Source organism: Theropithecus gelada, chromosome 13, assembly GCF_003255815.1.
Source record: "Theropithecus gelada isolate Dixy chromosome 13, Tgel_1.0, whole genome shotgun sequence".
In the NCBI taxonomy this organism is placed as follows: domain Eukaryota; kingdom Metazoa; phylum Chordata; class Mammalia; order Primates; family Cercopithecidae; genus Theropithecus; species Theropithecus gelada.
The window spans coordinates 83,473,141-83,486,583 of record NC_037681.1 but is presented as its reverse complement, the minus strand read 5'-3'; the positions used below and the strand labels follow the sequence as shown (position 1 = coordinate 83,486,583).

Below are 13,443 nucleotides of genomic sequence, written 5' to 3'. Positions count from 1 at the left end.
TGGCATGGGGAGAAAAGAGCAAATATTAATACATGTTTTACTATGAATAAAATCCTACCTTAGGAGAAGTAGAGAGATCTTTTCCTGCAGAAACTGTGTTTTCATTTACTCCTCCTGTTTTTGGTGAAAGGACTGGTGGAGCCGGGGCCTTTCTTTTCACTCGCCTTTCAGTTTCCAGTTCTTGAATAGGATTTACCAAATTACTTGGAGAAGGAGTTGATTTAGGTTCATAAAAAGGGTTTGATCTAAGTGAAAGAAGAATTATTGTTAGATGTCTCTCAAAAAATAGTTCATTTACAAGTAAAATAATAAACGTGCACTGAAAACTAAAATTTCTTTTTTCAAATAAAACCCAAACCAGTGATAACCCAGAATTTGGAAATAATGACTGTTAATCTTTTGGTCCATTTTTATCCAGAGTTTTTAAAATTTGGCTTTAAAAAGTACTTAAAAATATTTAATACAAGGTCACATTCAGCTCAAACTATTATATATAGAAACTTAGAAAAATGTTAAATATTAAAAATAATAAATCCTGTATATTTTCCATACCCAAGGAAAAGGAAGATGTAAAAATCTCGATTTGATTTCTTTTTTATGCTTGAGCTCTGTTACACTTTCTTGTATTTCATCTTTTCTTCTATGTTAAATTCTCCCCTCATTATGGAACATGTTTTAGTGGTTCAATCAGCAAGGTTCTGCTTATAGTAAATTCTCCTAGGCTTTGAAAATGTCTTTATTTCAGCCTTACATTTAAGTGATAGTTTAGCTGGGTAGAGAATTCTAGTCGTCAGTTATTCTATCTCAGGGTTTTGAAGATATTAATCCACTGTCAGCCTAACGTTGCTCCTTTGTAAGTCATCTTTTCTATGTAGTTGTTAAGATCTTCTCTTTATTTCTGGTTTGAGCAATTTTGACACCTATGACATGTCTAGGTGTGGATTTCTTTTGATTTATTCTGTTTCAGACTCTTTGTATTTCCTGAGTCTGAAGAGTCATGTGTTTTATTGGTTCTGAAAAATTATCTGCCTTTATCTCTTTGATAGCCACTTCTGTATTTTCTCTGTTCTCTTTGAAATATCTTATATCTATGTTGAACAACTACTTGTCAGGTTTCCTAGCCTTTCCATTTTTATAAATCTTTATTCTTCTGCTATATTCTAGATAACTCTCTCACATCTCTGATCCAGTTCATTTTTTCTTCATGTCTAATATTCAATTCTCCAGGAATTTTTAATTTTAATAAGTGTATTTCTTCATATATCTGTGTGCATGATACCTCAGTTACAAAGATTTGAGTTACTAATCATTTAAACATACTTATTTTATAGTCTCTATCTGACAAATCTAGTATTTGAAGTTCTTGCATGTATAATCCTACTATTTCTTTTGTCTCCTGACTCTTCCTCTTAGTAAACTGTTTCCTTGTGTGTTTTGTAATTCTATATTGTGAGTTCAGAGTTTCATCTGAGGAATTCCTGTGTAGTCTAAGCTAAGAGTGCCTCTCTTCAGAGTGTTTAACACTTGCATTTGCCAAGTACTTTAGGACTAAGAAAATTAATATCTCTACACACTTGTAATTCACCTCTGAGACAACAGTGTGCTGACACCACTACTGGTTAGGCACTAAATCAGAATAAGGACAAGAAGTCTCTACTTACGAAAGTTTTGAATGGTCCTTTTCCCTTTCTAGATCAGAGATCCCTAACTTAAATTCAATTCCTTACTTTTCAAGAATGAACAGGAAATATTTCCATTTAGGTAAAATGTCCAGAATAGTCAAATTCACAGAAAAAAAAAGCAGATTAGTGGTAGCCAGAGAATGAAGGAAGTGGGGAATTGGGACTAAATGGTAATAGGTATGAGGTTTCTTTTTGTGGTGATGAAAACATCCTGGTATTAGATAGTGGTAATAGCATAACAATATAGTGAACATACTAAAAGTCACTGACATGTACATTTTAAACTGTATAATTTCATGTTATGTGAAGCACATATCAATTTTTTTAAGTGCTATGAAAATGAACAGGAATAGTAGCTGTACAGAGATAGTACTGTGCAAACACTTATCCCTTTCTTTACAATGACAAGTTACATACTTGCTGATTAATATATTTTAAATATAAATAAATGTAAGCAAAGAAAAAATATTTACAGAATTGGGACTTTTTACAATCTGTTGATCACCTATGATTTGAAAAATCTATTTCAGAACTTTATGCATCACTCTAAGAGACAATTATTTTTATCTCGGTATTGTATATTTGAGTAATAAATTAGTTATATCACTAACTCATTGTAAGTTGAAAATTCACTGGTTATATTAAGGAGAAAATTGGACAGAATAATTTTAAATGACATTATTTATTGTTTAGAAAACAATTCATCAAGAAAAATGAATTATAGAGAGAAAAACCAAAGTTGGTTCAGGATTAATTTAAACATACTGGAAAAATAATACAAAATGAAGCTAAGGAAGAGTCTCTTCCTCTCACCTTGATATCTATGTTTCTTTGGAAAAACAAACTCCAAGTTATTAAAATGGGCATGTAGCTTCCCTGAATAAAATTCAATGAAAGGTTTCACTGGGAAACTGACACAAAACCATACCAGAAATGACTGCATGCTAGGCCTCAAAAGTCACTTCATAAAAGTTCTGAAAAAATAATATTGGTTTATTGGTTTTCATTTTTACTATATAAACTAGAAGAGTTGAATTACCCCCCAAATATAAGTAACTGAGAAACCCATGCAGTTGTTAAGTGTAAAGGACACGTCCTAAAAGGCAAGGAAGGATGAATACTTTCTCTTTGTGCTTATGGATATGCTGGGATACTAAAGGTAATTCCACACATCAAAGGATTCCGTACTATTTATTTGTGATAGTTTAATGTCATAGAGTATACAGGAAGAATTTGGTAATGGAAGATGAGTCATATAGGTTTTTTGCTTGATGAAAGGTCATAAGTTTATTATTGAAGTAAGAACGAATTTTGGAAGATTTCTGCTACTGACATTGAACCTATAAATTTTTGCAGAGAAAAGATGATAAATACCAAACAAGTAATTAATACAAACAGAGTTCTTCCTGGACTTGCACATTAGCTTATGTGCAATCTTTAGAACTTGTGTGTATATTTCTACAAAATAAAGAAGCTAGAGTATTTACAGACTCCCTCTGGTAACCCCAGATGATTGAGCAAGTTAGAACGCTCTTTATTCATGAGAAACTTGTAAAGACTGTGACTTTCATGTGGAAAAAGAATGGCCAAAAGGAAACACCCAGTGATTCTGATTTTAGTTTTTATTAAGGCATTTAAAAAGTTTAAGCAAACATTAGATGTCTCTTTAATTTGTTAATAAGAGAGCAGGTGTGAGTGTGTTGTGTAATACTCATGTATTTTGGAATACCTGAATGCCTGTACTTAAAGTTTGCATTTACATTCAAATATTCTAGGTGTGTGGCTATTACTCAGCACCTACACCACCCATGAGAAATTTTATTTCAATCACATATTAGCTATTTCAAAGAAAACAAATATAATAACTTTACCAAGTGTTAGGCCAACTTTTCAACTCCCCATATAGTTATTAATTAGTAATAAGATGTCAACCTGGGTTTGGGTTTAGAATCAGATGATTATTATGGTGTAATTCTGAGACTTTTAGAGATTAGAACCTTTTTAGGTTTTATCAAAACCTAGCCATTCCCAGGAAGCATGTAGCACATGTTATAAAATGTGGAAAAGATGAGAAACACAACTCCAGAGCAATAGAAAACAAGTCAATTTTCTCACTCTTTCAAATAAAAGTCTCAAAATCTTTTTTTTTTTTTTTTTTTTGAGATGGAGTCTTGCTCTGTAGTCCCAGGCTGGAGTGCAGTGGCATGGTCTGGGCTCACTGCAACCTCTGCCTCCCAGATTCAAGTGATTCTCCCACCTCAGCCTCCTGAGTAGCTGGGATTACAGGCACCTGCCACTACACCTGGCTAATTTTGTATTTTCAGTAGAGAGGGGGTCTCACCATGTTGGTCAGGCTGGTCTCGATCTCCTGACCTCAGGTGATCCACCTGTCTTGGCCTCCCAAAGTGTTGGGATTACAGGTGTGGGTCACCACACCCATCTAGTCTCAAAATATTTGAAGTTAGTTATTACAGTTCCCTTAAATTATCTCTTTTAAAAATCAAACGATCCCTGTACTCTCAATCATTGTTTATTTGATGTGGTTTCTGAACACTTTAATGACTTTTTCTCTACTTTGTTAACATTCTGAATCACCAATGCCCCTTATAAAATACAACAACTAGTAGACAAATAGTGCTCAAAATAAGAGCTAACCAATGCACAGTAGAGAGATAACATCTCTCCCTTTGCACAAAGCAATTACCCCAAACTTTCATGATTCAAAGGAGCCTTATTATTATTCCCCTCTCAACCCACATATACAGTATTTTGAAATATTTTCAAGCTGCATTTTTAAAGAAATAACTATTTTTCCCAAGTTCTAAATAATGTTAATACACAAAAGTTTATGTATTTCCAAGGAAAGCAAAGACTCATATAGCCTCACAAGTGATCATATAATTATTAATATTTATCATATAATTATATTACTTATTATTAAATATTTTAAAGATCTCTCCAGTCACACACCAATTATTTACATCAAATAGACCTAAAGGCCCAAGAATTCCAAGCTGGAAATCACTCATGTGATATAATATTTCTGTTATTAAAGTTAAAGATTGTTGTTCTTTTTAAAACAGCTTTATTTAGGCATAAACAATAAACAATAAACGGCTGACACTTGAAAATAAAATTTAATCAGTATTTTTTATGCATGCATGCAAGTGTGAAACCATCAGCACAAATCAAGATAACAAACATTTCCAGTCCTTCCAAAAGTCTCCTGGGTGCCCCTTTTTAACCTCTTCCTCACTCCAGTTCTGATTGTAAACAACTACTGATCTGCTTTTTCTCACTATAGATTGTTTGCATGTTCTAGAGTTTAAAATAAATGGTATCACACAGTATACTATTTTCCGGTCTGTCTTCTTTCACTCAGCGTAATGATCTTGCAATTTACCAATAGTTTGTTCCTCTTTATTACTGAGTAGTACTGCATTGTATGGATATGCCACAATTTATTTATCCATTTGCCTGTTGACAGATATTTGAATTGTTCCCATTTTGTTATTATAATCAATAAAGATGTTAAAATATTTACGTAGAAGTCTTTGTGGACATACAAATTCTAGTCACCTCAGTACTCCCAAGTCCAAACTCTGTCTCCTTAATTCAGGGTGATTACTGGGATCTGTCTGCATTTTTTTCTCTCTGAACTGCATTTAGAAACTCTCTCCCACAAATAACGTTACATAATTGCAGGGCTCATCTTCTTTGTTTCTGTTCTCTCAGGGATCATTATCCTGTGCTGTTTGTGTCCAGTGTCTGAATCTTACTGTTTCATATAATCTTACTCCAGTTTTTAGTTGTTTAAAAGGCTAAATCCAGTCTGCGTTATCCCATCATGGCTGGAAGTGGAGGTTTTGCTGCTGCTTTTAAAGCACACTTAGGGTCATGGTCTGTAGCCATATGGGCTGTGAACTGTGTAACTCCAGATTACAATATGAACACATCCCCTTTTTATCCCCACTCCAGATTTGGGCAAACGGCAGCCCTAATTACACAGTCTATTCATACTGAGCTTGTGATAATCCCTAATTTAGAAATATTATTATTACATTGTTTGATATCTATACAAGTCGTCTTATCACATCAATACCACAAATGATTATTTTGTTCTCCTTGCCAACAGACCTGTAACACAACTGAAGTTTAATGTCTAGAGTTTGACAAAAAAAAAAAAACAAATCTAAATACCGTTTGTAATATAGTTTATGTGAGAAGACACAATTGGAATTCCAACAAGAGATTCTAGGAATATATCTTCCTCACTAGTTAGTTTAGGGTCTACACACACCTACCTGGAAGAGGTTGGGAGAATAAGGTTTAAGACTATAAACATTCAGATAGTGGATGAGTTAGATACTGACTTATAAAGTGTACATTAATGATTTGTACCCATCTAAAGGTACATTACAAAAGAATCTCTTTAGTTAACATAGAGACTAACTTGTGATGATAGCAAAATGAAATGTACTTACTCATCCAACTCTTCTTCTTCAGTTTTAGAACTATCAGCATAGAGGTACTTGCTCATGTCCACAGGTCTTATATTTTTTCTTTTTGTAGACTGGGGAGGAGAATCCTTTATGGTCACAAATGCTTCTGGCTCATCGAATGGGTTCAAATACTGTGGAGTCTGCACCTCTTTAAAGGGATTATAGCTGTTATTATAAAAAGAGTCTTCTGTTCTTCTAGGTGAAGCTGTTTCAGTGATCGGTTCTATGAAATAAAAGCAGATGAATTAAATCACATTAATACCATATGATATTTTCTAATATTGTTTAGTATTCTCAAAAATATGACTATTAAATTAATAAGCTCTATGGGGCTGAGAAAGTGCAAAGCAATAATAAAACAATAATATACTTTAGAGGGGTTAAGTATTCTTAATGTTCAGAAGATGTGATATATAAAACCTCTGTCAATTTCTCCAGGAATGGTACTCCCAAAAATGGCATTTTTGGATCTTTACTGTTTCTTGAGATCCTCTGCAGTATCTAACAGTATTAACATTATGATATGTCAATTTTGAAAATGTTTTCTTAGATGTGCAAAATTATATTCTTTTATTATAGTCTACCAGCTTGCCATTACAAACTGATACATAACAAATTTCTGTTTTTAAAAGAACATGAAATGGGCTGGTTGTGGTGGCGTGCACCTGTAGTCCCAGTTCCTAGGGAGGCTGCAGTGGAAGGATGGCTGGAACCCAAGAGTTCAAGGCTGCAGTGAGCCATGATTGTACCACTGCACTCCAGCCTGGGTGACAGAGCATGACCTCAATTCAAAAATAAAATTTAACGCTGGGCACAGTGGCTTCCACCTGTAATCCCAACACTTTGGGAGGCCAAGGTGGATAGATCACTTGAGGTCAAGGAGTTCGAGACCAGCCTGGCCAACATGGTGAAACCCTGTCTCTACTTAATATACAAAAACTAGCCCAGTACGGTGGCGGGTGCCTGCAATCCCAGCTACTGAGAAGGCTGAGGCAGGAGAATCGCTTGAGTCCAGGAGTCAGAGATTGCAGTGAGCTGAGATTGCACCACTGAACTCCAGCCTGGGAAACAGAGCGAGACTCTGTCTCAAAAAAACCCAGAAAACTAAAATAAATAAAATAAAATAAAAAGAACAGGAAACTGACTCATTTCTGAAATGTTCTTTGGTATTTACATAAGCACAGACCACTCAGGGATCTGATAATTCATTCTGTCCTGTGTTGTAAATATACTCACATGCCACTGAAATTGTTTCCCCAAAGTTTTCAAAGAACAGGTTTCTGTATGCTAAAAGACCTTAAATCTTTAGAGTTTTTAATGAGAATATTTTTTCAATATAACTTAAATCCGATCAATAATAACATAAGAATCTTCAGGTTGAAAGCACTATAATAATACTGGTAAGCTGATAGAGATACCAAGTTTTTCTAGCTTTTATTATTTCAAATTTTAATTTGAAAACGATGGTACTTTTATTTTTATTTTTTGAGACACAGTTTCACTCTGTTGCCCAGGCTGGAGTGCAGTAGTGCGATCTCGGCTTACTACAATCTCTGCCTCCCCAGTTCAAGCGATTCTCCCACCTCAGTCTCATGAGTAGCTGGGATTACAGGCATGTGCCACCACACCTGGTTAATTTTTGTATTTTTAGTAGAGACAGGGTTTCACCATGTTGGTCAGGCTGGTCTTGGATTCCTGTCCTCAAGTGATCCACCTGCCTCAGTCTCCCAAAGTGCTGGGATTACAGGCGTGAGCCACTGTGCCCGGCTTCAGTGGTACTTTTAAAATAAAACTCTGACTCAAAATACAAAACTACTATAATAGTAGCAGTACTTAGCATGAGGCTTTTTCTTTTATGTTTGTTAGCATTTTAAAACAAAACAAGAATTTGTAATAAAACTGTCTAAGATTTGCTGATAAAAATATTTTATCAAATTGTAGAAAAATTTCAGCAAGCCAAAAGTCATAGTGTATTAAAAGTAATTTTAATTATACTATGCAATGCTAAAATATTCTGTGAGAGGAAGGCAGGAAATTGGTTATTGAAATTCTCAAGAAAAATTGTTTCCTAAGTGACATTTCAAACAACTTAATCTGATTATTATAAAAATTTTATGACTGACATTTATTAATGACTTTTATTTTACTTTTTTGAGATAGAGTTTCACTCTTGTTGCCCAGGCTGGAGTGCAATGGCACAATCTCGGCTCACTGCAACCTCTGTCTCCCAGGATCAAGATATTCTCCTGCCTCAGCCTCCCGAGTAGCTGGGATTACAGGCACATGCCACCATGCCTGGCTAATTTCTTGTAATTTTAGTAGAGATGGGGTTTCACCCTGTTAGCCAGGCTGGTCTTGAACTCCTGACCTCAGGTGATCTGCCCACCTCAGCCTCCCAAAGGCCTGGGATTATAGGTGTGAGCCACTGCACCTGGCCAATGACTTTTATATTTTAAAATCAGACTACGTATACTCTAGATGTTAGCCCAGAAAATTTGTCTTTATGTTGAAAAGAACACAAAATGAAAACTTCTGAGCTGAAATTCTGTACACCATGGTGAAGCAAGTAAAAAGTGTGAAAGAGAAGTCATAAAATCATAGTAAATCAATACTTGAAATGAATTTAAACATAGCCTACATTAAAGAAGAGACTCAGCAATAGTATCTTTTGTAATACCATGATAATAATCAAACTTAACACCACTAGAATCTTTAAAATCATGTAAATTAAGCATTTGCTTTTCTCCATAAGGGAAGAGAGACTGTAAAGTTTTTCCTATCCAATTTTGTATTAACAAATATCAGGGCTCAAATGCTTAAGAAACTGACAAAATGAGTCAATAAAAATAAGGTTTTTATTTCTTTCTTTCAGGAAGAGGATTGCAAAAATTAATCCAAGCAAATTCATCAGTTACAACACCAAAAGCAAGAAAGTATACAAACTATAGAGCAAGATTTGAAGATGCTAGAATAGGCAACAAAGGCGGGTTTAAGAGAAGACTCCTTCCTTCCTTTCTCTGTCTCTCTCTCTCTCTCTCTCTCTCTCTCTTTTCCCGAGCTGGAGTTTCACTCACTCTGTCGCCCAGGCTGGGGTGCAGTGGCACGATCTTGACTCACTGCAACCTTTGTCTCCTGGGTTCAAGTGATTCTCCTGCCTCAGCCTCCCGAACATCTGGGATTATAGGTGCGTGCCCTACACTGGGCTAACTTTTGTATATTAAGTAGAGATTGGTTTCACCATGTCAGCCAGGCTCATCTCAAACCCCTGGTCTCAAACAATCCACCCGCCTTGGCCTCCCAAAGTTCTAGGATTACAGGTGTGAACCACTGTGCCCAGCCTACATTTAATAGCTTTCTTAAAAAGTCACTCAAGGGCCAGGTGTGGTGGCTCACGCCTGTAATCCCAGCACTTTGGGAGGCTAAAGTGGGTGGATTACAAGGTCATGAGATTGAGACCATCCCAATCAACATGATGAAACCTCGTCTCTACTAAAAATACAAAAATTAACTGGATATGGTGGCATGCGCCTGTAATCCAGGCTACTCGGGAGGCTGAGGCAGGAGAAACATTTGAACCCGGGAGTTGGAGGTTGCAGTGAGCCGAGAGTGTGCCACTGCACTCCAGCCTGGGTGACAGAGTGAGACTCCGTCTCAAAAAAAAAAAAGCCACTCAAGCACATAAATATAAGAGGAGAACTGAAGCTGTAAAACCAAAAAAAGAACCATCTGAACAATTGCAACACATTTTTTTCTTCCCCAAATACTTCTGTTTTGAGGCTGCAAGTTTTTAATCAATAAAGATAAATTATTTCTATAAAAATATTTTTATAATAAAAAATACTTACTCCAAAGATTCTAATAGGCATATATTTAAAGAGAACTCTGGTTGACATGTATTTGTTTGGCTCTACAGGTATAATTAAAGATTCTGAATCAGGCTGGCTTACCTCTTCTACATAGAAATATGATCTTACGTGTTGTCTGCCACTCTCTTTTATACCTCTGATAACAGACTTACATTTAGAAAACTTATTTGATTTTAAAATAGAAATTTCAAATACTGAATGTCTCAAACATTTTGTAAATATTTTTGAACTCAATATACTTAATTGTATGTAGTACAAAATCAAGAAGTTGTGTGGTCAAAAGAAGATACCTGATAAGAATCTTAGCTCCAACTCCACTTCCATCTACCTAAAGTCAAATCATTTAACTTCTCTCGGTCTCAGCCTCCTAATCTATGAAAAGAGGTAGTTGTTGACTGCCTCTGCGATTTATTTTGACTTTTTTTTTTCTTTTTCTGAGATGGAGTTTCGCTCTTGTTGTCCAGGCTAGAGAGCAGTGGTGCAATCTTGGTCACCACAACCCCTGCCTCCCAGTTTCAAGCAATTCTTCTGCCTCAGCCTCTCGAGTAGCTGGGATTACATGCATACGCCACCATGCTGGGCTAACTTGTTGTATTTTTAGTAAAGATGGGGTTTCTCTATGTTGGTCAGGCTGGTTGCAAACTCGTGACCTCAGGTGATCCGCCAGCCTCAGCCTCCCAAAGTGCTGGGATTATAGGCATGAGCCACTATGCCTAGCTACTGTAACCTTTTTAAGATTTAAAATACGTTCATAATATATAGCCTTCAAACAAAATAAAAACTTGTGAATACAAACTTCCTATTAATAATTTGGAGTCTGGTAAGAAGGGAGAAAGTAAAGGAAGAGGAGAAGGAGAAGGAATTATGAAATGATATTGCTATAACAGAGTGAATCCTGAAGCTAAAACCTCATTTTCACCATGACAGGCAGTAGCAAAATTCTTTAAAACTCATGAAGATTTCTCAGACGCAGTCAAAAAAGATGTAAACAGTGGTTAATCATTCTTGTATTTATGTTAAGCATACAGAGTTCAATCAAACAGAAGTCTCACTTCTGCAACAGCCCTTAGCCAGGCTTTATGAGTTCAAAACTACTTGATAAGAAAAATGACTCAGGAAAAAAAATCCCTGGTTTTACACCTCACGAGTATGCTGTATATATATAATAGCAGCAGTTCTTAACCTACTCTCTGCTCCATGTTTTCACATGCATAACTCACTCTCACTACTAATTCTCAGCTAGAGAATCTCAGCCAGAGAGACACAGAGTTAGGGTCAGAAGGGCTCATGAGACTGAGTGTCAGGGAAAATGATCCATATAGAGAAGCTACCTCCACCACCCCAAAATCAGTATATCCCTGACCTTACTTGGTAGACCAAATGAATGAGACTTGTAAAGCCCCATGTAAATGTTTACGTAAGGCTTTCTTTTTTCTTTAAAAGCAATTCCATAGAAGTGACCCAGAATTGCTGATCAACTCCAAGTGGTATTGAACACAATATCATTATAAACAATAATTTTTTTTGTTAGTCTCTTAAGAATATATTTTCCTGCCCTTACAGTTCAAGACAACTTGACTATACAAAGACTTTAAAAGGACAGGAAAAACTTGCTACCTTCTGAGTCAGGATCTCCAAATGGATTTAATTCTGCAACATCAGAGTCATCAAATGGATTTGAATTCACGGTGGCCAAGTCCTTTTCTGCTTCATCCAAAAAGTTAAGTTTGTTGATAAGCTCTGAAAATAAACATATGGGTTAGTTTCCTCTTATGGTTAAGTGTAAGTATTGATCATTTGTGAAACATTTCAAATGGTAAAAATTCACACGAATAATACCTGCAAATAATAGTATATAGCATTTTACCAATGACAGAATGCCATTGAAGTATTTTGTAGCATACCAACATTTTCAAATAAAACAAAACAAACATTTGAGTATTAATTGAAAATTATGTCAGATAATGAACTATACTAAAGAAACTTCCATCTCAATTTAATTTGAGCCAATAAAAAAAGTGCTGACATAGACTTTTAGAAAGAACATTCATCACTACCAAACAGGAATAACTGAAATGGGCTTATGGTAAGCAAATATTCTAAAAACAATATATTTATAATATATAAACACACTCAAGAAATAGCATGTTATATGACATTGCACTTTGAAAATGTTTTAAAACCACTATCAAGGATCCTGACACAAGACTTTGCTAAAGATAAGTTCTGTTATCTTGTTGCCTGTTGGTGCACTACAAATTACCAAAGAAAACATTCAAGGAAAAGCACAAAGACAAAACTGACAGCTAAGTACAGACAGAAGTCAAGAGGTAGCAGGTCACAGTAAATACAGGCAATCAGAAGCAGAAAGAAAGGAGGAAAGCTCTTAGACCTTCAGAGGAACTGGCTGATTTAGCTGAAGGCATATTTGCTTGCTTTATGCAGTCATCTTGATCTTCATCTAAGCTGCTCAGAGCATTCAACTGGTTTACAATTTCTGTAAACAGAAGCCAGTCAAGACAAATATAAGGTAAGGTCATTTAATTAAAGAGAAGTAGGAGCATGCTGTTACCCAAAAAGACAAAGAGGAGATGCTTGGTTAATCAACAGAATACATTCAGTGGATGTTATTTTTATGAACCGTAACAGATATGTTTAACTGAATGTTATGCTGTACCCATATTTTAAAATAGAAAACATTTTATTGTTAAAATGTATACTAGTAACATAAAAACTATGTTAATAAACACAAAACGAGATAATAACCCAAGAAGCTGACACTGGCTTTCACATTTTATATTTGTAAAACAGAACTGTGTTTTAAACACATACATTAAAAACAGAATAAAATATATACTCTGATACTATAGAAAATATTTGTCATTTGTTTAATATTCTAAATTTAAACAAAAAGTTTTAAGAATATAAATGCATGAATTATGTACACAATAAATATGTCTTCATGTTGCATTTTAAAAACCAGTACTAAAACAAGAAAAGCAAGCAAAAGTTATTATTTTCTACTCCTGTTTTTTTTTAATAGGATCTGTTATTTTAAGGCAACTTTAGAGTATATGCTTTAGAAAAATCTGATAATAAAGACAATAAAAGAGAACAAGAAAGGACAGAGAAACAAATTTAAGATACAATTTTTTACATGAGTCATCTATATTTCGAACAACTCTGAATATGTGAAATTATCACCCAGTGGGTGAAAATTAGACAATTCAAATAAGAACCTTTTAGGATACTACAGGTAATCCCTGATGTTTCCAAAGTTAAAACCTAGGAATAATGTAGATATTATGATACAGCAAATAGATTCAGATTATTCAGTAAGGAAAGAAAGAAAATGATTGGAGTAGAACACAGTTGTAAATTTGACATTAAAAG

At 34.9% G+C, this 13,443-nt stretch overlaps 1 protein-coding gene across 15 annotated transcripts in view; it reads right to left on the bottom strand.

The window, feature by feature from the left end:
* EHBP1 (EH domain binding protein 1) overlaps window positions 1-13,443 on the bottom strand; it is a 324,971-nt gene that overhangs the window by 170,355 nt on the left and 141,173 nt on the right. For 8 of the 15 annotated variants that reach the window (XM_025353914.1, XM_025353912.1, XM_025353916.1 and 5 more), the window contains exons 8-11: window positions 12,443-12,547; window positions 11,668-11,790; window positions 6,167-6,407; window positions 59-245 (exon numbers count right to left, since the gene is read on the bottom strand). In XM_025353914.1, the coding sequence (XP_025209699.1) occupies window positions 59-245; window positions 6,167-6,407; window positions 11,668-11,790; window positions 12,443-12,547 (656 nt within the window). The remainder of the gene's footprint in view (window positions 1-58; window positions 246-6,166; window positions 6,408-11,667; window positions 11,791-12,442; window positions 12,548-13,443) is intronic. The other 7 variants (XM_025353919.1, XM_025353922.1, XM_025353924.1 and 4 more) reach the window with 1 other exon arrangement.